This window comes from Bufo gargarizans, chromosome 2 (genome assembly GCF_014858855.1).
Source record: "Bufo gargarizans isolate SCDJY-AF-19 chromosome 2, ASM1485885v1, whole genome shotgun sequence".
NCBI lineage: Eukaryota > Metazoa > Chordata > Amphibia > Anura > Bufonidae > Bufo > Bufo gargarizans.
The window spans coordinates 700,094,936-700,120,958 of NC_058081.1; the positions used below are offsets into that span (position 1 = coordinate 700,094,936).

The window sequence follows — 26,023 nt, forward strand, 5'->3', positions numbered from 1 at the left end:
GATTCGTAAATAGGCTCAGACACACCACTAATTAATATACACTGACTTCTTTATTAACTGCAAGGTTGTCAAATGTACAGTAGATGTTCTCATTAGAATTCAGGGCACTGGTCTTAAATGTGGCCCTTTGATTCATGAAGAGTCAGGCCTTCAGCACTCAGGAGAGGAAAAACCCCCAATGGAGGAAACCTCTAGGGCAGTGTTTCCCAACACTTTGGCTGTCCGGGCATGCTGGGAGTTGTAGTTTTGCAACAGCTGGAGGAACACTGGTTGGGAAACACTGCTCTAGGAAACCATGGGTGAAGGACTGCCCTTCCTCTTGGCCGTGGAGGAAAATGATGGCACGTGACAAGGACGGTAGATTTTTCCTTGAATCAGTGGTGAATGTCTAGTGTGTTCAGTTCTGCAGAGACCAAGCCTGGAATCTGCCTTTTGAAACTCACTTCTTCAGTGAATACTTCTGACTGCGGAAAGTCCGGTGAATGTCAAGTCCAGTGGTTATTGCAGAGACCAAGCCCGGAATCTGCCTTTTGCAGCAGGAAACTCTCTTCTTTAGTGAATACGTCTGACTGCAGAAAGTCTGATGGGTGAGTGCAGAGACCGAGCCCGGAATCTGCCTCTTGCTGAAGCACAGGTCATCTGATCCTGACACGGTGGCCACCATGTCGTTGACTTGTGGTATCCCATATTTATTGCCGGGGACATAGTGGGACCCCCGCTCTGCAAAAAATATAACTAATTATGACTGAACATGGAGCAGCGGAAAATTACATGTAAGTGACACACAATTTACTCCCGGTCACTGTGGGTCATTGTGATCCTTTAACTGCATTAAACTTGGGCCCATGTTTCTAACAGTGATACCAACACGCATCATTGTCATTGACTGTTATAGCTGTTCTGGGACCCACTGCTGTATCCAACATAAACAGAATACACCTTATATGAAAATGAATCAGCCCATGATTATATCTTCATAGGGTTTGGAGCTCAGTTTTCCTGATATAAATTACCAAAACCCCTGCTTTCTTACACACTTCCATAGTTAAAGGGCTTCTGTCAGCCCACTAAACCGTTTTTTTTTTGTTGTTAATATTAATCCCTACACTGCAAGCTCCCTGTACATATGCTAAATATTCATTTTTGTTCATTAGATTTTGTTAAAAATCAAGTTTTATAATATGTAAATTACCTTGCTACCAGCAAGTAGGGCGGCTACTTGCTGGTAGCAGCCGCATCCTCCTCTCATCAGCACGCCCCCTCCGCCATTTGATTAACAGGGCCAGGGAACGGGATCGTCCTCTGCTGGCCCTGTTTGAATTCAAAATATTGCGCCTGCGCCGCACCTGTCTTTAATCGGCGCAGGCGCACTGAGAGGTGGCCGCTCTCTCGGCCGCTCCATCCTCAATGCGCCTGCGCCGATGATGTCACATCTACACCCGGCGCAGGCGCATTGAGGATGGAGCGGCCGGGAGAGAGGCCGCCTCTCAGTGCGCCTGCGCCGATTAAAGACAGGTACGGCGCAGGCGCAATATTTTGAATTCAAACAGGGCCAGCAGAGAACGATCCCGTTCCCTGGCCCTGTCAATCAAACGGCGGAGGGGGCGTCATGATGAGAGGAGGATGCGGCTGCTACCAGCAAGTAGCCGCCCTACTTGCTGGTAGCAAGGTAATTTACATATGATAAAACTTGATTTTTAACAAAATCTACTGAACAAAAATGAATATTTAGCATATGTACAGGGAGCTTGCAGTGTAGGGATTAATATTAACAACAAAAAAAAAACGGTTTAGTGGGCTGACAGAAGCCCTTTAAAATTCAGGGAGCCATTGCTCAAGGTGATCTACATATCAAAGTCAATGGGAGCTCCCCCTAGTGGTGACGGCAGGCAGTTGGAATTGTATCATACTCATACTTATGTGCCATGTATCAGGTGATTTGGATGATTTTTCCACTAATAGCCACTGCTCTGCTCATCTTTGTGGAGAATCTAAACCCTAAATTATTCAGTGTCATCACTCCGGTGTCTCCAGAATTTGGCATCATGTCTGGTATTAGTATGAGCTCTTGTCATTTTAATCGCATTACATTTGATGACTCCTGTAACAAGGATCTTACCTTAGTTAGGGCCCTATTTGGTTCTTAAGACCTATACCTTCTAGCAGGGATCGGGAGATGGTTTATTCTGCGCCTCATTTTGTCTCAGACCTTTGGTGATCTGATCTGCGGCAATTGCCTTCTTAACCCCAGTGTCACGGCCTCGGTGTTGTGTGGTGTGACACATTTGCCGTACATGCCAATTGCCAGGGGCAACGCGTGGTTGTCTGCATGTGTGTGCTTTGCTCCCCTTCTCCTGGTTCCTCCTCTGTCTGGTAGTGGAGGGGTTAACTGCCTTGCTGGGTCTGGTCACTAGGTGCTTCTTATACCTGTGGCTTAAAGGGGTTTTCTCATGTCGGACAATGGGGGCATATCGCTAGGATATGCCCCCATTGTCTTATAGGTGCGGGTCCCGCACCTTTATCAAGAAAGGAGCCCCGAAAGTGAAGGAGAGCGCACTGCGCATGCGCAGCTGTCTTCCATTCATTTTTATGGGGCCGCCGAAAATAGCCTAGCGCTGACTCTGCTTTTGCAGTCTGCCCCATATAAATGAATGGGAGCATGGGCCGCGCATGCACAGCACGCTCCCATTTTCTACTATGGGAGAGGCGGGGATTAGCGCTTGGTGGTGGACCAGCCACAGCGCTCCCCGCTCCGTTCTCGATATAGGTGCGGGTCCCAGTGGTGGGACCCTCACCTATCAGACAATGGGGGCATGTCCTAGCGATATGCCCCCATTGTCTAAGATGGGAATACCCCTTTAAGGCCAGGAGTCAGTTGTACTCCAGCCTTGGTGTGTGCGCTGGAGTTATGCTCCTTGTCTGGTTGTTCCATCTTCCAGTGTGAGGGCCACCTAGTGGGACATCGATGTCCCACTAGGTGGCCCTCACACTGGAAGATGGAACAACCAGACAAGGAACACAACTCCAGCACACACCAAGGCTGGAGTACAACTGACTCCTGGCCTTAAAGGGAACCTGTCACCGGGATTTTGTGCATAGAGCTGAGGACATGGGCTGCTAGATGGCCGCTAGCACATCCGCAATACCCAGTCCCCATAGCTCTGTGTGCTTTTATTGTGTAAAAAAAACGATTTGATACATATGCAAATTAACCTGAGATGAGTCCTGTCCCTGACTCTTCTCACATACAGGACTCATCTCAGGTAAATTTGCATATGTATCAAATCGTTTTTTTTTACACAATAAAAGCACACAGAGCTATGGGGACTGGGTACTGCGGATGTGCTAGCGACCATCTATCAACCCATGTCCTTAGCGCTATTCAGAAAATCCCGGTGACAGGTTCCCTTTAAGCCACAGGTAAAAGAAGCACCTGGTGACCACATCCAGCAAGGTGGTTACCCCTCCACTACCAGACAGAGGAGGAACCAGGAGAAGGGGAGCAAAGCACACACATGCAGACAACCACGCAGGCTGCTTTTATTTCCAGTGGTGACCAGTGGATACCGCTGTGTCCAAATTATACAGAAAACATCATGAATATCAAGAAGCAGAAAAATCACAAATCATCAATATACCCAATGAAGATACAAGGTCTTCTCGTGGTCTTCTATCATCTGATAGTCCAACACATTTTCCCAGGACACAACTGCCTGATAATCAGGTCTCTAGGACCGAGTTAAAATGATAAATTAGGATACACCCCTCATTACAGCAAAGTTATGGGGCCCATAGGCTAAAACGCCAATGTTTGTGGGGTGTCATTACCCCGAACCTTTGGTGGTTGTCTAGATACTTACTCCACATACATATATTGGAGCTTGGAAGAAAGACGAGACAGAGGGGATCTGATAGAAACGTTTAAATACATAAAGGGAATCAACAAGGTAAAAGAGGAGAGAATATTTAAAAGAAGAAAAACTGCTACAAGAGGACATCGTTTTAAATTAGAGGGGCAAAGGTTTAAAAGTAATATCAGGAAGTATTACTTTACTGAGAGAGTAGTGGATGCATGGAATAGCCTTCCTGCAGAAGTGGTAGCTGCAAATACAGTGAAGGAGTTTAAGCATGCATGGGATAGGCATAAGGCCATCCTTCATATAAGATAGGGCCAGGGACTATTCATAGTATTCAGTATATTGGGCAGACTAGATGGGCCAAATGGTTCTTATCTGCCGACACATTCTATGTTTCCATATTATCACATGAGAAGACTTTATTACGATCCGTACATGAAGATGATCAGACTTAGAAAAGTCACTGGTTAATTACCAATGCCAACAAGTCTGTGGGTTCTAGACCTGTACCATGGGTCAGCGGTGGGGTTGGGTAAAGACTGCAGCTTTGGTGACGTAGAAGATCCAGGTCTGTTTCGGTAATATCAGGCTTCTGGTCAGGGCGATCTCTTGGCCTATCATAGATTTGACATGTCATGAAAGACATGGAGTCACTAATTGACCTTTTTGGGAAAGCCTGTGGTGATCCTGCCATTCTGCAGGCAGGATATTAGATGGTCTCTCATCACGTTGTTCTGGAAGATCGCCGTGGGTTCACCGTCATCTGCCAGAAACTCAAAGGCAAATGTTATGGCAAACACCCCACAGTCACAGGTGTTTCTCTGCTGATCCACATTGAGAAATTTTAGATGTTTCAGGGGCTCATGGACCACTACACTGTAGACGTTATTAATCTGCTTGCAAACAGATAGAGGCAAATTGCTGGTCTTGATGCTGTCAGCCACTAGGATCTCTAAATTTTTGAAGCAGGTGGTCATCCATTGCACCCTGTCCTCGTCATAGTGGATTTGTACAGCCTTCTTTAGCACACTGTACCCTGGAAAGAGAATAGCAGCGGTGGGCTGGAGGCCATCAAAATCCCCAAACTGATTCTGCAGGAGATCCTGGGCCTTGTTAACGATGTCATCGTCCAACATGCCTTCCTGGCCGCTGCTCTTCAGGATGGATAAGTGCTCTGGCGACAAGTTGTTCTGTGCTCTCCTGGTATAGGCCATCTCCACTTTTGGTGTTCCCAGCTCTGGGCTTCCTACATCTTTGGTAGATGGAGCGGACGTGTTTTCTGCCGCAGCTCTTTTGGTTGGTGGAAATGTACCGGACTGACTGTCATTGGAGGTTGGTGCTTTCCTTTTAAGACTGGCTTTGGAAGCTTCACAAGATGCCTTCAAAAGGTCTTCAGCAGACTCAGCCATTTAATTCTCCAAAGTTTTAAGGGTCTCAAAATTTAAAGAGACTTCATTCTTCACTGCTGTGTCTTGTTTTTGACGAGTCTTTCTATTACATCGTCGCTTACAGCTCTTTGGTGTTTTTTCAGCATGTTGTGCCTTCTGGACAAGGAATGGCTCCACAGATGGTCTCTCATCACGTTGTTTTTCTCCCAGGGACAAGCCTTGGGGTCTCTCATGTGCAACTTTTGGATCCGCAATAAAATTGGTTGGCGTCTTCTCAGCTATCATGACGGATGATGTGGTTTTTAAGTCTTAAGGCAACTGACCTGAAGAAGCTTCTGGCCTGTGTCATGATGGTTGATTTCTTGGCCAGGAAGCTGGAATTCCTCCTTAGAGTTCTACATTTTTTATTTGGTTTCCTGAATCGGGTCAGAAGGAAGGAGCCAATCGCCATGCAGGATGAGAGAGAGTTGACCAGCAGCCGCCGATCAACATAGCGCCTATGAATCCTCATGATGGCGTCCAATCTTCTTTCTGAAGTTGTGTGCATCCAATATGGAGTCACACCTTCACAAAATTCATCATTATGATGTCATCTAGTGACATCACGGCTGTAGGCCCAGTTCTAGAACATTCTATGCAAATGTGGTGACATCACAATACTGTGCCAGGATGAAGGCCAGATTATTTTAACCACTTAATGGCCAGAGCATTTAATATGTTAATGAACTAAGATATATGGATATTGTTTATTTAAGGGATGCAGATTTTCAGTTTTTGAGAATACATAGATTTTTACCTTTTTACGGCACATTTTCGGCTTCACATTTTTAGTTTGATTTGGTTACAGAGACGTAATTAAACGCAAAATTTGTAAACCCCAAGCAACTTCCCCACAATTTCTCCTTCTGCAGCGAGTCCTGCACCGTTCAGGAGGAGGAGTCAAGAGTTTACTAACCAATGGCTGATGTAGTGACCTTCCACTTGCACACAGCAGCAACATTGAACAGGCAGTGCTGCAGTGTAAAGCATGAGGGAGATAAAGAACAGCAGACCCAATTTCATATGGAGACAGGACCTCATATACACAATGCAGCCAAGCTGCAGTGATAGCAGTGCCCTAATTGAACTAAGCTGCAGTGTAAAGCAAGGACAAACAATGTGCAGGAAGCTGATACACAGACACTTGCTGTACCTGATGCAACAGAGCAGCGCATGGCGCGTTACACCGTGCCGGTGACTGAGAGGGTGAAGGTTCAGGTTCCTTTGCAGAGCTGAGCGAGTAGAACTCAGCATCAGAACTGGGGGTTCAGCACTGGAAATGAGGGGTTCACTTCACACCCAAAACACTTATAACTGACAGCACAGTCACTTCTCACCCAAAATGTTATCAAAACTGGTGTAAAGTAGAATTGGCTTGGTTGCCCATAGCAACCAATTAGATTCCATTTTCGAAAGGAGCTCTGAAAAATGAGAGGTGGAATCTGATTCGTTGCTATGGGCAGTAGGGGGCGGGGCATTTTGTCCAAGGCTGGGCCCCATAGCAGCTGCGTGGTCTGCCTCCATTGAACATACGCCACTGGGGCTGTATGTGTATGTTTCGGGTGTACGGTGGGGTCAGATGTGTATGCTGCGGCTGTATGCAGGGCCAGCGCCACTCATAAGCAGAGTAGGCCACCGCGTAGAGCGCAATCTTGCTGGGGGCGCCGGCGCCCTGGAGTCTGGCTGCAATAGAAGTCACAGTAGCAGACTGCTATTAGCAGTGGTGTTGTGAGGCGGGTGCGGGCCGCATCGGGTGACATGTCTGATGGGGTGATCCCGGTCCGGACCCAACACGCCTGCGCAGCCAGCCCTGCCCCTTTAAACTTGCACTGTCTCAGCTCCCAGGTGGCGGTGGCCCCAGCGCTGCACTATCCTCCTGAGCGTGTGCAGCGTCAGGACGTAGTGCGCACACTATGACCTGACGCTGCACGCTGTCAGGTGACAGTGCAGCGCCGGCGGGAAGACGCAGCGTTCTAGGTAAGTATTGTAGTATGTAGTTAGTTCTGCCTGCCGCAATGATTTAAATTTTGATGGGGGGCATTGGGGGCTGAGTGGGGGTCTTTGGCTTATCTGAGGTCTGAAGGGGGCTGAGTGGGGGTCTTTGGGCTGATCTGAGGTCTGATGGGGGGTCTGTGGGGGCGTGTCAAAGGGCGTGGTCAAGGGGTGGCAAAATTAGCTTTTGCCTAGGGTGGCAAAAAATCCTTGCACCAGCCGTTGCTGTATGTGGGGTTAGATGTGTGTGCTGCGGGTGTATTGTGGGGTCAGATGTGTGTGCTGCGGGTGTATTGTGGGGTCAGATGTGTGTGCTGCGGGTGTATTGTGGGGTCAGATGTGTGTGCTGCGGGTGTATTGTGGGGTCAGATGTGTGTGCTGCGGGTGTATCTTGTGGTCGGATGTGTATACTGCGGTGTATGGTGGGGGTTAGATGTGTGTGCTGCGGGTGTATTGTGGGGTTAGATGTGTGTGCTGCGGGTGTATTGTGGGGTCAGATGTGTGTGCTGCGGGTGTATGTTGTGGTCGGATGTGTGTGCTGCGGGTGTATCTTGTGGTCGGATGTGTATACTGCGGTGTATGGTGGGGGTTAGATGTGTGTGCTGCGGGTTTACGGGGTCAGAGGTGTATAGTATGGCTGTGTATTGGGGCAGAATATATACAGTGGCCCTGACATTCTGACTGCCCTGATATTCGCCTCGGCCCCCTCCATCACTCGGTTCGGCGTCTTTCCCTCTTTTTTCGCAGTGTTCCTCGCCTTCTGGATCCTCCGTCTGAGGCTCGGCTCCAGGTGCGCTCCGCAGGCTCCTCTACTGTGTGGAGGAATTTAGGACGAGGGCTGCAGCACAGGAAGGGTTAATAGCATAACTGGAAAAGGGGCTGCAGCGCTGGTAGGGTTAACAGCCTGTTGGGGGAGGTGGGTCAACATTTAAAGAGTTAATAGTGTAATTGAAAAGGTTCTGCAGTGCTGAAAGGGTTAACAGTGTGATGGGGGAGGGGCGGCTGAGCTACAATGAAAGGAATCTCCTGGAGTTTGATTTGTGCTGGAAAATCTGTGGACCCGAGTGTGCTCTGCGCTGTACGTGTGTGACTGCGGTGTGCTCTGCGCTGTACGTGTGTGACTGCGGTGTGCTCTGCGCTGTACGTGTGTGACTGCGGTGTGCTCTGCGCTGTACGTGTGTGACTGCGGTTTGCTCTGCGCTGTACGTGTGTGACTGCGGTGTGCTCTGCGCTGTATGTGTGTGACTGCGGTGTGCTCTGCGCTGTATGTGTGTGACTGCGGTGTGCTCTGCGCTGTACGTGTGTGACTGCGGTGTGCTCTGCGCTGTACGTGTGTGACTTCGGTGTGCTCTGCGCTGTACGTGTGTGACTGCGGTGTGCTCTGCGCTGTACGTGTGTGACTGCGGTGTGCTCTGCGCTGTACGTGTGTGACTGCGGTGTGCTCTGCGCTGTACGTGTGTGACTACGGTGTGCTCTGCGCTGTACGTGTGTGACTGTGGTGTGCTCTGCGCTGTACACAGGGGCCCTGGAAGAAAATACTAAAAGTGGCCCCGTTTTGTAATTAGGTCCAAAATGATGGAAGGCAGGACCAGCAATACCATATTGTGGCACATTATACCACCCAAACACAGCCAAATACCACAGTCCACCGCAAAATACTGCCCCAAAAACTTCCACGGCCATGAGGAGGGCTCAGGCGGCCCCCTGGGCATGAGCCCACCGGGAGATTTCCCTGTAAGGCCAATCCGCCCCTGGCTGTACATGTGTGTGACTGTGGTGTGCTCTGTGCTGTACATCTCTAACTGCGGTGTGCTCTGCACTGTATTTGTGTGACTGAGGTGTGCTCTGCGCTGTATTTGTGTGACTGTGGTGTGCTCTGTGCTGTACATCTCTAACTGCAGTGTGCTCTGCACTGTATTTGTGTGACTGTGGTGTGCTCTGCGCTGTATTTGTGTGACTGTGGTGTGCTCTGCGCTGTACATCTCTAACTGCGGTGTGCTGTTTGACTGTGGTGTGCTTTTTGCTTGTACACACGTGTGTGTGTGCGCGTGTGTGACTGCAGTGTGCTCTGCGCTGTATATGTGACTGTGGTGTGCTCTGCGCTGTATATGTGACTGTGGTGTGCTCTGCGCTGTATATGTGTGACTGCGGTGTGCTCTGCGCTGTATATGTGTGACTGCGGTGTGCTCTGCGCTGTATATGTGTGACTGCGGTGTGCTCTGCGCTGTATATGTGTGACTGTGGTATACATGTGTGTGACTGCGGTGTGCTCTGCACCTTATGTGTGTGACTGCAGTGTGCTCTGCTCTGTATATATGTGACTGCGGTGTGCTCTGCTCTGTATATATGTGACTGCGGTGTGCTCTGCTCTGTATATATGTGACTGCGATGTGCTCTGTGGTATACATGTTTGTGACTGCGGTGTGCTGTGCGCTGTATATATGTGACTGCGGTGTGCTCTGCGCCGTATGCGTGTGACTGCGGTGTGCTCTGCGCCTTATGCGTGTGACTGCGGTGTGATCTGCGCTGTATATGTGTGACTGCGGTGTGCTCTGCGCTTTATATGTGTGACTGTGGTATACATGTGTGTGACTGCGGTGTGCTCTGCGCTGTATGTGTGTGACTGCGGTGTGCTCTGCGCTGTATATGTGTGACTGCGGTGTGCTCTGTGGTATACATGTGTGTGACTGCGGTGTGCTCTGCGCCGTATGCGTGTGACTGCGGTGTGCTCTGCGCCGTATGCGTGTGACTGCGGTGTGCTCTGCGCCTTATGCGTGTGACTGCGGTGTGATCTGCGCTGTATATGTGTGACTGCGGTGTGCTCTGCGCTGTATATGTGTGACTGTGGTATACATGTGTGTGACTGCGGTGTGCTCTGCGCTGTATGTGTGTGACTGCGGTGTGCTCTGCACTGTATATGTGACTGTGGTATACATGTGTGTGACTGCGGTGTGCTCTGCGCCTTATGTGTGTGACTGCGGTGTGCTCTGCACTGTATATGTGTGACTGCGGTGTGCTCTGTGGTATACTTGTGTGTGACTGCGGTGTGCTCTGCGCTGTATGTGTGTGACTGCGGTGTGCTCTGCGCCGTACTTGTAGGTAATCTCTGGTCTTGTGTATAAATGATGGGAGTGATCGGCGTTCAGGTATCATTGCCGCGCTCGGTTTCTCGTTGGCGCTCTTGTTTTGCAGTCCTCCTTCTGGTTCCCATCAGTTATCGACTTCTCTGCATCGGGAGCTGGACAGCAGTGCGACAAGGAGGGCGCCGCCAGCCACACGGCCGACCGTTACATGATAACGCCTCTCCCTGGCCCGAATTAATGGGGCGCTATCATTCCTGCTATTGCGCCGACACCTTCAGATGACAATGAAGGGTTAATACTTTGATTGGCCCAGAACTGTATGGAATGTTCTTGAAACTGAACACCGCACGTTCCCTCCCGATGCGGAGAACACATGATGTAACCAGTGCTGGGCGGCCATGACGGGTGATGCTCCTGCAGGGAGGTGTCATGGTGGCCGGATTAATACGTGCTGGGGTATGTCGCAGTGTTTGCAGTCTGTGTTCCCACCACTCATTGGTTACGCGTTATGATTCTTCTAGAATTTGCTACCGATATGGATCTGGCGGTACAGACTGAACGAGCCCCCCCTCCCCACATGTGCTTCCCACCATTGTCCCTCATGTGTCGTGCCTGTGTATCAGGTTACCTGGCAGTGGCGCATGTGTCGTGCCTGTGTATCAGGTTACCTGGCAGTGGCGCATGTGTCGTGCCTGTGTATCAGGTTACCTGGCAGTGGCGCATGTGTCGTGCCTGTGTATCAGGTTACCTGGCAGTGGCGCATGTGTCGTGCCTGTGTATCAGGTTACCTGGCAGTGGCGCATGTGTCATGCCTGTGTATCAGGTTACCTGGCAGTGGCGAATGTGTCGTGCCTGTGTATCAGGTTACCTGGCAGTGGCGCATGTGTCGTGCCTGTGTATCAGGTTACCTGGCAGTGGCGCATGTGTTGTGCCTGTGTATCAGGTTAGCTGGCAGTGGCGCATGTGTCGTGCCTGTGTATCAGGTTACCTGGCAGTGGCGCATGTGTCGTGCCTGTGTATCAGGTTACCTGGCAGTGGCGAATGTGTCGTGCCTGTGTATCAGGTTACCTGGCAGTGGCGAATGTGTCGTGCCTGTGTATCAAGTTACCTGGCAGTGGCGCATGTGTCGTGCCTGTGTATCAGGTTACCTGGCAGTGGCGCAGGTGTCGTGCCTGTGTATCAGGTTACCTGGCAGTGGCGCATGTGTCGTGCCTGTGTATCAGGTTACCTGGCAGTGGCGCAGGTGTCGTGCCTGTGTATCAGGTTACCTGGCAGTGGCGCATGTGTCGTGCCTGTGTATCAGGTTACCTGGCAGTGGCGCATGTGTCGTGCCTGTGTATCAGGTTACCTGGCAGTGGCGCGTGTATCAGGTTACCTGGCAGTGGCGCATGTGTCGTGCCTGTGTATCAGGTTACCTGGCATTGGCGCATGTGTCGTGCCTGTGTATCAGGTTACCTGGCATTGGCGCATGTGTCGTGCCTGTGTATCGGGTTACCTGGCAGTGGCGCATGTGTCGTGCCTGTGTATCAGGTTACCTGGCAGTGGCGCATGTGTCGTGCCTGTGTATCAGGTTACCTGGCATTGGCGCATGTGTCGTGCCTGTGTATCAGGTTACCTGGCAGTGGCGCATGTGTCGTGCCTGTGTATCAGGTTACCTGGCAGTGGCGCATGTGTCGTGCCTGTGTATCAGGTTACCTGGCAGTGGCGCATGTGTCGTGCCTGTGTATCAGGTTACCTGGCAGTGGCGCATGTGTCGTGCCTGTGTATCAGGTTACCTGGCAGTGGCGCATGTGATGTGTCTGGGCATAACGAAACCCTGTAGTGGTGAAGGAGGTATGTTATAATGTGCAGGTATTGGGCACGTAGTGTCCTCCTCCCCCGGTGTTTTATAGTGTATAGTCCATACGCGTCCTCCTCACCCGGTGTATTATAACATACAGTCCATTCGTGTCCTCCTCACCCGGTGTATTATAACATACAGTCCATTCGTGTCCTCCTCACCCGGTGTATTATAACATACAGTCCATTCGTGTCCTCCTCACCCGGTGTATTATAACATACAGTCCATTCGTGTCCTCCCTCAGAGTATCATAATGATTAGTAAACTCAGGTTACACAGAATTAAATTGAGTGAGAGCTTGAAGCCCACTCAACATAGAAGAGATACAACTATACAAAGAGGCTGAGTCTACCAATGCTCCAAATAAATAATAAACTTTATATATATATATATATATAAGACATAATTAAAATAGAGACAAAATACATCAAGACTAAAGTGCGGTATACACCTTCATATGAGGGGAAGGGATGCAACTATTTTACATCCGTTAACCAAAGGTAAACATATGGTCAAATGTGTCAGGTAAATGCTAGCGCATCACAATGCATACACAATTATACACAAAGACACCCCTCATACTGGATGTAACATACTCCTAAGATGGTGGAGATCACCTCAGGAGAACCGCACACTGCGCCGCGTGTTTCGGCAACACCTAAACTTGGGGGTACGGCTCTCCTTGGAAATGTGCTCCATTTAAACACTCAACCCACCAATCAATGACCGTCAATTAATTAGCATAAGTAGGTCCTCATGTGTGTATTCAAAATATAATCTATATGCACCTGCATAATATAACGCCACCCACGTAGGACCGGAAGCACACGCCGAACACTGGATGGCCAGTCAGATGATCGTCCACGTGACCCGGTCACTGTGATATAATCTACAGACCGTACGTGTCCTCCTTATTACAGGTGAAACTCGAATTTTTTTTATATCATGCAAAGTTCCTTTATTTCAGTAATGCAATTTAAAAGGTGAAACTAACATATGAGACTCATTACATGCAGAGCGAGATATTTCGAGCGTTTATTTGTTATAATTTGGATGATTATGGCTTATAGCTTATGAAACCCCAAAGTCACAATTTTTAGGTCCCCTTTGCTCAGGGGGTAGGGATTAATTAGCTGACTAGAGTGTGACACTTTGAGCCTAGAATATTGAACCTTTTCCCAAAATTCTAATTTTAAGCTGCATTAATGCAATTCCTTTTAATTAGCATTACTGAAATAAATGGACTTTTGCACGATTTTCAAATTTTTTGCGTTTCACCTGTATGTGTATGTGTCCTTCTCCACCATGTATTATAATCTACAGTCCATACGTGTCCTTCTCAACTGGTGTATGATAATGTACATGCCGTACATGTCAGGGCTCCAGATGGCGACCAAAATATTCGCCAATGCGACTTAGAATTTACAAATGGCGACAAGACTTTTTAGTCTCGTCGCCATTTGCGACTAGACCCGCCGCCGCAGCTCTGCAGTTGAATACAGCAGCGGGCACAGGAGCTGATAGTTCTCTGCCCCGCCGCCGATGTTCTTCTCAGCAGCGCAGTGGAGGAGTCTCTACCTCCCCCCTGTGCTGCTGCCGCCAATAAGAAGAGAAACGGGAGGAGGAGGGGAGGGGCTGTGGCCACTGCGCCACCAATGAAGATAACTGACCTGTTAATACAAATACAGGAGGTGGGCACCTGACCTCTTATGACAGGGAGATGCGATCCGCTGCAGTTAACCCTTCAGGTGCGGTACCTGAGGGGTTAACTGCCGCTGTCATAGAGGTCGGGTGCCGGCTATTTGATTCCGGTACCCGCCTCCTGTATTTGTATAAACAGGTCCGTTATCTTCATTGGTGGCACAGTGCGCCCCCCCTCCCAACACCCCAGTATAATAAACATTGGTGGCGATCAATTAACTCACCTCCTCCAATTGATCGCGTAGCTGCCGGTCTCCTGTTATTTCTTCAGGACCTGTCAAAGGACCTGTGGTGATGTCACTGAGCTCATCACATGGTCCATTACCATGGTGATGGATCATGTGTTATACCATGTGATGAGCACAGTGATGTCACCACAGGTCCTAAAGAAAGAACAGGAGACTGGCAGCTACGCGATCAATTGGAGGAGGCGAGTTATTATTTATTTATTTTTTTACCCTCAATTGACCTTCTACTAAGCATTCTGTATTAAAGAATGCTATTATTTTCCCTGATAACCATGTTATAAGGGAAAATAACACAGTGAATAGACTTTCATCCTAGCAACCATGCGTGAAAATGGCTACTAGGTATTTTTTTTAGTCTGGAGCACTGCATGTCATCCCCTGGTGTATAATAATCTACAGGCCGTACATGTCCTCCCCTGGTGTATTATAATCTACAGTCCATATGTGTCCTTCTCCCCCGGTGTATTATAATGTACAGACCATACGTGTCCTTCTCCCCCGGTGTATTATAATGTACAGGCTTTAAGTGTCCTCCTCCCCGGGGTATTATAATGTACAGGCCGTGCTTCCACCTGCTGCAGGATATACCCCAGTCACGTGTACCTTGCAAATCTTCACAAATATCTTATCAGCAAATCAAGACAAGGCTTTGTAATGAGGTCTGAGGTTTATGGTGCCCCGCTGCCTGCCTCCTGCAGGTTGTGTTTACTTTAGTGCAGTACAGGAGGAGGAGAATTTGTTATAGCAGTAGAGGAATAGTGGTAAAACCCCTTGTGTGTGCTGCACCATAAAGTACCTTCCATCTGCAGAAGATCTCTTCCCTGTGGAGGTGATGGGGCTTCTTCTCCTGCCTTCTGCCCTCCACATGCCCAATCCTTTTGTTCTCAGTAGGATAAGACGACGTCTCTGACTGCAGATTCCTCCCATTCCAAACACTTGCATGCTCGGCCTAGCCATGTGTGTCAGTAAAAGGAAGGGGCTCTGGAGAGACCATCATCTCTTGTGTATGACCACCTTAGGAAGCTTGTGGCTTATGAATCCTTCACAAGGATGTAAACCATCACCGTACCACATGGGGTGTCCACACAGTACTGGGATTCCTCATGCTCTCAGCGGCTGGCATGAAACATTTTTCCCAGACTTTATGGTAGATCTCACTAATGTTCTCCATTATTCTCTGGTCAGGGCGTTCCTGAAATGTCAGTGGGGTGTGAGGTAAAAGGGAGGGTGACTGTGCTGCAGAGCATCGCTGCAGGATGAAGGTTGTTGTCATCGGCGTCACGTGTCTGCTCTGCCGTGAATTCTGTGACGGATCCCGGATTATATGCTCCATTAGGTTTCTGGTATTTTCTATCATGTTCTTTGGCGGTGTCGCCCAATCTTGTTTGTGGTTGGGGCGTTAGGGACAATGTTCTGGAAATACCCGGCCGTATCCTCTGAGGTGCTGAGAAGACATGGGGCGTTGTACTAGTTTCAGCCATGATTTGGATGCTCGGTGTATAAACACTAACATTACATTTGATGGATCCTGGGGTCCGAACACTACATGCCCTACTGCCACCAACAGATTTAGTCTGTCAGTGTAACTTATTCACAAGCTGAGGAGCAGGGAGCTCTACGTTGTGCCCCCCCCTCCCCAACACCTGAGGAGGAAAGAGCTGTATATTATGCCCCCCACACTTGAGGAGCAAGGAGCTCGATGTTGTGTCCTCCGCACCTGAAGAGCAGGGAGCTCTATATTATGCCCCCCCACACCTGAGGAGCAGGGAGGTCTAAATTGTATCCCCCACACCTGAGGAGCAGAGAGCTCTACATCGTGTCCCCCCACACACACCTGAGGAGCAGGGAGCTCTATATTATGTCCCCCCAGACCTGAGGAGCAGGGAGCTCTTCATTGTGTCCACTACACCTGAGGAGCAGGGAGCTCTCTATATTATGCCACCTACACCTGAGGAACAGGAAGCTCTCTATATTATGCCCCCTACACCTGAGGAGCAGGGAGCTCAATATTATGCCCCCCCCCCAACACCTGAGGAGCAGGGAGCTCTTTATATTATGCCCCCTACACCTGAGGAGCAGGGAGCTCAATATTATACCCCCCCCCCACACACACACACACACACCCACACCTGAGGAGCAGGGAGCTCTATATTATGCCCCAACACTGGAGGAACAGGATTAGGACTACACATGTGCCAATACGATGTAATTTTAATGGAACATATGCAAGGAGCAACACAGATTTGAGGAAATATTGGTACAGTGCGATTCTAGGTTCTTTATATTCTTTTTTTTTTTTTTCACTTTATAGATCTTTGTTCTTTTTCCTTATTTTAGGATGTTCTTCAGGAATGTTCAAACCCAACCAAGGAGATGAGAGCTGCATGCACTGTCCCTTTAACAGCCGGACCACCTCCGAAGGCGCCACTAACTGTGTGTGTCGGACAGGCTACTACAGGGCTGACTCGGACCCTCTACAGATGCCTTGCACTAGTAGGTCACCTGTTTATGATGTTCAGAAAGGGGCAGTTATGAATGTGACACATGGGGGTAGGTGGGGGCTGTGTTACACACCGGAATCTAATTTAGTGCAGTTCTTAATGAAAATATTTTACTAAAACCTCTATAATGACCCGGCTGCTGCCTGCAGAGCTGACACTCTCCGGGAGATGACCATCTGGGGTTCATAGGCAATGACCAAGTGGGATCCGATTTAATTTTCGTGGTTGCCCTGGGTCTCGCCAACCACTGGCAAGTGAGGGTTCACCTGGGTCTTCAACATAATAAATGATGTAGTGCTTGATGTGTAGTCTCCTGCAGTGAGAAGCCGAGCCCCGAGTATCAGCCCCCTGAGCCCAGCCTATCAATACTGAAGCCCGAGAGCATAACTCCATCATCTGCAACTGCAACTAGAATGCAAGCTCTTATGGTGGGGGCCTATGTCCTGTAGAGTGCAAGGTCTTATGGTCAGCAAGGTTCTCTCTCTTGTAGAGTGTAAGCTCTTATGACAGTGGTGGCAAACCTATGGCACTCGGAGCGCTCTGTGTGGGCCTGTGCCACCGCCTGTGCCACCTGTGTACTATTACTAATGAGCACTTCCATTGTGACACGCTCATTAGTACAGCCTTTGCTCCCCTCTTCTGCTTGTGTTTAAAAAATAAAAATAAAACTCGCCTCATCCATTTGATGGCGCCGTGGTGAACACTCGCTGCTCACTGGATGCGCAGGACAAGACCTGTGCCCCAGAGTGATGACGTTTCGCAGAATTGACAGGAAGCAGCAGGACCTGCGAAACCTCATCATGCTGGAGCACAGGTCCTGTCCTGCGCATCCAATCAGCAGCGAGTGTTCACTGCAGAGCGATCACATGGATGAGGTTAATTTTTATTTTTTTATTTTTGCACAAGAAGAGTGGGGGAGGGGGCATTAATAATACTGTGGCCTCCAATAGGGGCATTATTGATACTGGGAGCCATTAATGGAGAAAAAACAATACTAGGGAGGCACTAATGGGGGCATTAATTTTACTGGGGGCCACTAATGGAGCCTTTTTAATACTGGGGGCCACTAATGGGGTCCTTATTAATACTGGGGGCCACTAATGGGTCCTTATTAATACTGGGGGCCACTAATGGAGCCTTATTAATACTGGGGGCCACTAATGGGGTCCTTATTAATAATACTGGGGGCCACTAATGGGGTCCTTATTAATACTCTGTCCACTAATGGGGCATTAATTAATACTGGGGCCACTAATGGGGGTCTTTATTAATACTGGGGGCCACTACTGGGGCATTATTATTACTGGAGGCCACTGATAGAAGCCTTATTAATACTGTGTGCCACTAATAGGGGCCTTATTAAAACTGGGGGCTAGTACTGGTGCATTATTAATATGGGGCGCCACTAATGGGACATTTTTAATACTAGGGGCCGTTAACGGGGGCATTCGTTTTACTGGAGCCTGTGTTGAGCACGTCCCCACAGCTTAACTTGGCCAGTATTTTTCAGTTTTCAGGTTACTTTGCCGTGTTGGCGCTTTGCAATAAATAAGTGGGTTTTGGGTTGCAGTTTGGGCAGTCGGTCTCTCAAAGGTTCGTCATCGCTGTCCTTTGGTGAGCGCGTGGTCTTGTCCCCTGTACATTGTAAGTTCCTATGGTCGGCAGGGTCTTGTCTAATGTAGAGTGTAAGCTCTTATGGTGAGGAAGGTCTTGTCTCCTGTAGAGTATATGTTTGTGTATCTCAGTATCTGCTTCTGATTCTTTTACATTTTTACCCCTCAGCCACACCGTCTGCTCCCCAAAACGTCATCTCCAGCGTCAACGAGACCTCTCTCATGTTGGAGTGGTTTTCACCTAGGGACTCAGGAGGCCGCGAGGATCTTGTATACAACATTATCTGTAAGAGCTGCGGGTCGGGTCGAGGAGCTTGTACACGCTGCGGAGACAATGTCCAATTTGCCCCCCGCCAGCTGGGCCTTACAGAACCTCGCGTTTACATCAGCGAACTGCTGGCGCACACACAGTACACGTTCGAGATCCAGGCTGTGAACGGAGTCACCGACCAGAGCCCTTACTCTCCACAGTTCGCATCTGTCAATATCACCACTAACCAGGCAGGTGAGTGTCCATCGTCCGAGGTTCCGAGGCAGATATGGTGGGAATGCCTGACGCAAAGTAGTGATCATGGGGGTCAGGTAGGTCTCTCCCCTTCCATTGACACTACAGTCAGCCCCTTTCCAGCCTGTGATGGCTGATAACAGAGAGCAACAGCTGTGCAGGGGTGTAGTTCCTCCATGGGGTATGCTATAAAGAGTAAGTGCAAGAGGAAGGTTGCTGTTGCCCAGGGTGCGGACAGGCTTCTTGCTGTATATCGGGGGGTCCCAGCCGCCCCCCTCCTTTGTTGTTCACTTATATTTTACCAGCAGTAATTTTTCATAAGTGAGGCATGGGGCGCTGCATGCCCCGGAGGTGCTTCTCCTTGGGGTTGTCAGGAAGCCTGGCTGCAGTGCTATGCGCTACATTCATAATTGATGCTTTGGTAGGGGTCTGTGTACACACACACGGCTCTGCTACTCCGAAATGAGGTCAGCTGTCATACAGAAATCCACCCAGGGATCACGTATCCCGCACATTATCTCCTGCGCTAATCATGTGACTGGAATTCGGACTTGGCCGAGATCTCCACGTGTGGACGGCTGGCAGTGCACAACGGGGCGGCATCATCTTTGGCAGTGGCACAGACTGCGCAGGGAGTACTGAACATGGGGGTACTCTGCTACTGGGGCGGAAGAACTCAACATGGGTGCCCCAGATGTAGGAGGCCGAATCGGGGTCTAAGTCGTCCACGTTGGGAACCTGACTCTGGCTGCGGAGATTAGATTGTCAGCTCCTAGGGGACAGAGATGTGTGAGATTAGGAGATAAGACTATGGATTTTTCGGAACGGGGTGGATGGGAGTAATAATTTAGAGATTAGGCTATGAGCTCCTAGAGACAGGGATGGTGGGAGTGATAATGGTCAATGTGCGAGCCACACTCACTAATTGCAGCGCCCTCCCCCCCAGCTCTATATAGTGGCGGCTCCGGGATCAGTAATGTGACCGTGTGACGTCATTGAGGACCGTTTATCTGGTCAATAAAATAGATTAAATGGGTAGAGATGGGGCGGCTGGGGGTGCAGGGAGCGACTTACCTGAACCCACCTGTCAGCAGCCGCCTGTCGCCGCCTTGCTCTTTGCCTTCTGCTTGTGAGCCAGTCTCTCCACTCTTCCCAGTATTAGAGTAATTGATAAATAGCAGAATTCCCTCCTGAGTCTCTGGCCTAATGCCCCGGTAACCGGATACTTGGGGTGAGGGGGCAGAGATGTTGTCGCTTGCAGCTGTCCCTTCTCCTTCATCCCTAGCTGCTGCTGATAATGAGAGAAGGGGGGGACTTAGATATTGGCATTTCACATACCAGGGCTGTAACCGCCTCCCTACGTTCTGATGTAAAGTTTGTGCAGAGCTGGTGACATCTCGGGATCTTCTCAGCATCTTCTGTAGGGTCCAGATACAATGACAGCAGGGTGACCAGCTTACATTCCCAGACACAGAGGATCTTGGGAGAAACCTGAGAAAGCAACGGCTGCTCCCATCCCCCTCTGGGGTTACGATCCCTCCTCTGACCACCCTGCATCTTCCAGGGAAAAAGTGACACCTGTGCTATGGCCGAGCATCCTCCATCATCAGAGGCAGGCATCACATGGAGCGCTGGATACGTGAAAATGGCTTCCCTGCTGCTTGCTCTGTGATCTTCTGTGAATAAAATGTCATGTTCCCCGGGAGAGCATGTTGTCCGGGTGGGGGGGGGGGGGGGATGATAGGCACCGAGCACCATGCAGGATTTGGTTTGAGAGAATTCACACAGGAGTCAGCATGCCCATCTCTGACTGCAGGAGGCAGACAGCAGTCTCTGGGCTGCAGGGACGGGAACGTGGCGCCAGGGATTTAGGCCAATTTTCCAGACTGGATTCAGTGCAAGTTCCTCATGTTACCGTCACATAGAAAGAACAAAGACGAGACCCCCGGGAAGAGGCTGATGAGATCACAGTAAATCCACTCAGGGCAGTGAAGGATCTTCTTCCCGCCGCCATATCGACACATTATCTGCTCTTGTATCATCCCTACTGTTCCTTCACGTCTCCTTCATCTGTGTCCTGCCATCCCACAGTTACTGCCTCCAGTGCCACCACCGCCTCCTGTCACTAGGACTCCTGCCTCCAATTCCACCACTTTCTTCTGTCTCCATAACTCCTTCCTCCAAGTGCCAGCACATCCTCCTGTCCCCAAGACTCATACCTCCAGTACTACCACCTCCTCCTGTCCCCAGCTCTCATACCTGCAGTGCCAGCACATCCTCCCTTCCCCAAGACTCAAACCACCGGTGCCACCACATCCTTCCGTCCCCTACACCCATACCTCCGGTGCCGCCACCTCCTCCTATCCCCAGCTCTCATACCTCCAGTGCCACCACCTCCTCCTATCCCCAGCTCTCATACCTCCAGTGCCACCACCTTTTCCTGTCCCCAGCTCTCATACCTCCAGTGCCACCACCTCCTATCCCCAGCTCTCATACCTCCAGTGCCACCACCTCTTCCTGTCCCCATCTCTCATACCTCCAGGGCCACCACCTCTTCCTGTCCCCATCTCTCATACCTCCAGTGCCACCACCTCCTCCTATCCCCAGCTCTCATACCTCCAGTTGCCACCACCTCTTCCTGTCCCCAGCTCTCATACCTCCAGTTGCCACCACCTTTTCCTGTCCCCAGCTCTCATACCTCCAGTGCCACCACCTCCTATCCCCAGCTCTCATACCTCCAGTGCCACCACCTCTTCCTGTCCCCATCTCTCATACCTCCAGTGCCACCACATTCTTGTCTTTATAATTCCTGCCTCCAGTGCTACCACCTCCTCCTGTCTCCAGCACTCATACCTCCATTGCCACCACCTCTTCCTGTCCCCAGCACCTCCAGGACTCCTGCCTTGAGTGCCACCTCCAAGTACTCCTGTCACCCCAACTTTTTTCTTCAAGACCACCTCAACATCCTCCTCTAGTCCCTTCAGCTCCTGTTTCCAGTGCCACCACACACCATGTCCTCCTCCTGTCCCCAGGACTCCTGCTTCCAGTACTACCTGCCACCATGTCCTCCTGTCCCATAAGTGCCTCTGCCACAATGTCTGCATAAAGTTTTGGATATAATGACACCACTGACCATGTCTTTCAGATCCACAAGCTCTTGCCAACTATGTTCTCCTGGCTCCAGCAGCACTGTACCAGGTAGAAATAATGGGGGGGTTTTCCCCTTCCAAGAAATACTTCATGTTTAGCTATTAGCGAGGCACCACATAAGGAGAGTGCGCTACCCTAAAGACACCCATGTGTCATATAAATCGGCACTCTAACCATTAAATCCAGTGCCGACTGCAAATTCCTGAGAATCCCCTTTCTCCCCCTGTGCTGTAGCACTGACAGCGCCCCTTGTGGCAGCAGAACGAGCCTGGACTGGGACAGTATAAATGGATGAATTTCTAGTGTAGGCCATGAGAGGGGTCTGTATTCCATGCCGTAGCGTCAGAGGGTATCACGCCTGCCAATTTTTTCAGAACCTGTAGTTCTTTTATTGCATTACCCAGCCCCCCACCCCTCTCCCCCAGAAGGTGAAGCACTGAGTTGTCCGCTGGGGGCTGTAGTCTCTACAGCACTCCTGTTATTGGTCAGCATAGAGATGGTGAGTCTGGGTTCTGCGCTGCTCGACCTGGCAAATAGGCCAAGTGTTACTATCGAAGCTGACAGCTCCTTAGTGCAGAGCGGCGTCCGCTGTCAGGGGCGCCGTCACCACGAGAGGTGAACTTTCTGCTCCAGTAATCCCATACCGTGCTGTCAGGAGCGAGGCAGCTCCACTGCTAACCCTTTCTATGTTCTGCTCTTTTCCAGCTCCGTCCAGCGTCTCCATCATGCACCAAGTGAGCCGCGCGGTGGACAGCATCACACTCTCGTGGTCCCAGCCGGACCAGCCCAATGGGGTCATTCTGGACTATGAGCTGCTGTACTACGAAAAGGTGGGGCCTCCGAATGTGTCGAGTGCTAGTTCTGCTGCCAGCAGAGCTCTCTCTGCCCTCACACCCCCATTCACTGACAACAAGCAGAGTTCTGAACACTGATACATTGTAATTGCCAATGATCCGGACAGGAGAGAGATTTTCGCTACTGTCTCTCCTGATACATTGTACCAAATCTTGAGCAGGACGGGTTCCGCTCACAGTCCGTTACGTGGATTAAGCGTTACTTACATGGGACTGAATAAGCTCTTATATGATTAACTCCTCACGTCCCAGTGGGCAGTTAATAATTAACCCCTTGTCACCCACACACAGTAATGATAAACATAGTTAAGCAGGCATTAATGGCAATGCATAACAGCCTCCTGATTATCAACACCTCCAACTGCTACTCGAGGCATCCACCCGCCTCCAGGGTTATTATGTAACCGGAGGAATATAAACACGCCAGGGTCATGCGCCCCTCCCTCCCTGGGGCACATGGGAGGTCACCGGGCACCCGCACTCTCACACAGCTCAGCACTTTGACTTGCGGCAGTGATTGCACTGGCAGCAGGTGGACACGTCCCGGGCAGCTCCTATCTGTCATGACCAATGTGACGTGAAGGTGTTTGACGTGCGATGTAGCTGAGCTCACTCAGTGGACGACCCGGCGCCTCTCTCAGAATAGCGCAGCCTGAATAACCAGAAATAGAAGCTGCAGATACAGGAGGAGAAGGCATTAGAGATCAGCGAATAATGGGCGCAGCCACGCAACGTCAGTGTGGTCTGATATCTCCGCAGAGACACTGGCACCTTGCGTTCTTCTGGGCTACAGGGCAATTACAGCTGTGGGGTGGCCTGCTACCCACAGTGCCCACTACTCAGGGTTTTCTACTCAAAGTGTCTACTACACAGTATCTGATACCCACACTCCCACAACCAGCACTGCCTACTACTCAGGGTTTGCTACTCACAATGCCTACTACTTTGTGTCTGATACCCATAGTGCCCACTACCTGCAGTGCCCGCTACTCAGGTTTTACTACACAAATTGCCTATTATCCATAGTGTCTGCTACCCACAGTGCCCACCATTCACATTGCCCACTATTCAGGGTGTGCTACTGAAAGTGCCTATTCAGTGTCTGCTACCCACAGTGCCCTCTACCTGCAATGCCCACTACTCGGGGTTTGCTACGCAAAGTGCTATTCAGAGAGTCTGCTATCCCCAGTGCCCACTACCCAAAGTGTTTGCTACTGAAAATGCCTACTATTTAGTATCTGATACCCACAGTGCCTGATACTTGCAGAGTCCGCTATTTAGGGTTTGCTATTCAAAATGCCTACTACTCATTATCTGATACCCACAGTGCCTGCTACTCAGGGTTTGCTGCACATAGTGCCTATTAAGAGTGTCTGCTACCCACAATGCCAACTACCCATTGTGCCCACTACTCAGTTTTGCTACACAAAGTGCTATTCAGAGAGTCTGTTAACCATAGTGCCCTGTACCCACAGTGCCTGCCTCGTAGTGCCCATCATCTACAGTTCCCAATACTTTGTTTCTGCTACCCACAATGCCCACTTCTTTCAGAGACCCCTAACTGCACTGTCTGCTACTACAGTGGCCATTACTTATAGCCTGCTACTCTAAGAGCCCACAACCAAGAGTGCCCATTACTTAGTACCACCACCCTCATTGCCCATTTACTCAATCTATTCAGTCATGCCAGCTACAGCTGATTCACTGCTTGCCCCTAGGGTTCCTTTTCCCTGAGGTGTACTTTCTGTCACATCTCTCTGTTTGGCAGCAGTGCCCCTCAGACAAGTTCACTTCACTTAGAGGTAGGAATGTTAAGCGCCCACCTGGTGCCCCGAGGGGCTGGGCGTGCACCTGTGGCTCCACAATCCCGGGTTTTCTGCATGACTTCCCCAGCACCTGTTAAAATATTATTATAAAAGGTTTCACGGTGAGAAGGTGATGGCCTCATTGTCATCTTTCTGCTGTCATGCTGCACCAGAGACAGGAATGTGGTGGAGCTTCCTCGCTGATAACAGCCTCCATGTTGTGCATTTGCAGGATCTGACGGAACACAATTCATCGGTGGTGAAGAGTTCGACCAACACTGTGGTTGTGTCTGGCCTGAAGGCAGGCACCATATACGTCTTTCAGGTGAGAGCGAGAACGGTGGCTGGATATGGCAGATACAGCGGCAAAATGTATTTCCAGACTATGACAGAAGGTGAGTGCCGAGCCAAAGATTGATTGTGGTTGTCACTGGCATCACCTGTGCCCATGCCTAATGCCAAACCTCTCATTACAGCTGAATATCGGAGCAGCTTCCAGGAAAAGCTCCCGTTGATTATAGGCTCCTCGGCGGCTGGTCTGGTCTTCCTTATCGCTCTGGTTGTCATCATCATTGTCTGCAATAGGTAGAGTATCGTATGCTGTCTGTCCTTCCAGCCCCCCATTATGATACAACAGCACCCCCTCAGTTACATGAGACATGTAGATATGGCATTCCTCAGAGGTGGACACGAATGTTCTGCATCTGTTCCCGACTAATCATGTGTTTCTTGTATATTGACCTCTGATGGTATTGTGGGCAGACCTATTACAATAGGGCTGTCCACTCAGATGATCTGATAGGAGTAGTAGTTGCTTGATAGCTGGATTAACTACGGTTTGTATTTTCTCCAGAAGACGAGGATTTGAAAGAGCAGACTCTGAATACACAGACAAACTGCAGCATTATACCAGTGGCCACAGTACGTACCGTCTGCCTTCACCAGTTCTAGGGGCTCGTTCTCTCGTTGGTTCGTTGGTTAATTTGTTCCCTTAAAGTTGTAACATATTCACCAAATCATAAGAACCATCCATTAACCACCGATCCTTCAGCATACTCTATCCCACCCAGCTCTTCCTCTCCCCACACTTGTAGCATGTATACAATGAGGAAGGTCTTTTCATCAGATGTCTATGTGTGGACATGCAGTGACCGCCAGATCTTCAGTCCATCCTGTGCTGTTGACGGTCTAAGGCCTCTATTACACGACCATTTAATTTTTTTCCATTTACGGGCCGTTTTTTTTTTTGCGTTCCGTGTATGGAACCATTTATCTCAATGGGTCCGCAAAAAAACCCAGAATGTACTACGTATGCATTCCATTTCCTTTTTTCTGTTCCGTTGAAAGATAGAACATGTCCTATTATTGCCCTCAAATCACGTTCCGTGGCTCCATTCAAGTCAATGGGTTCGCAAAAAAAAACGGAACACATACGGAAATGCATCCG

The 26,023-nt window shown here is 49.8% G+C and overlaps 1 protein-coding gene across 2 annotated transcripts in view; it reads left to right on the forward strand.

Moving 5' to 3' along the window:
* Nucleotides 1–26,023, forward strand: part of EPHB2 (EPH receptor B2) — a 100,373-nt gene that overhangs the window by 65,226 nt on the left and 9,124 nt on the right. Inside the window, exons 4-9 of one of the 2 annotated variants that reach the window (XM_044282421.1) lie at nucleotides 16,486–16,641; nucleotides 18,432–18,767; nucleotides 22,623–22,747; nucleotides 24,809–24,971; nucleotides 25,053–25,161; nucleotides 25,430–25,497. In XM_044282421.1, the coding sequence (XP_044138356.1) occupies nucleotides 16,486–16,641; nucleotides 18,432–18,767; nucleotides 22,623–22,747; nucleotides 24,809–24,971; nucleotides 25,053–25,161; nucleotides 25,430–25,497 (957 nt within the window). The remainder of the gene's footprint in view (nucleotides 1–16,485; nucleotides 16,642–18,431; nucleotides 18,768–22,622; nucleotides 22,748–24,808; nucleotides 24,972–25,052; nucleotides 25,162–25,429; nucleotides 25,498–26,023) is intronic. The other variant, XM_044282422.1, reaches the window with a different exon arrangement.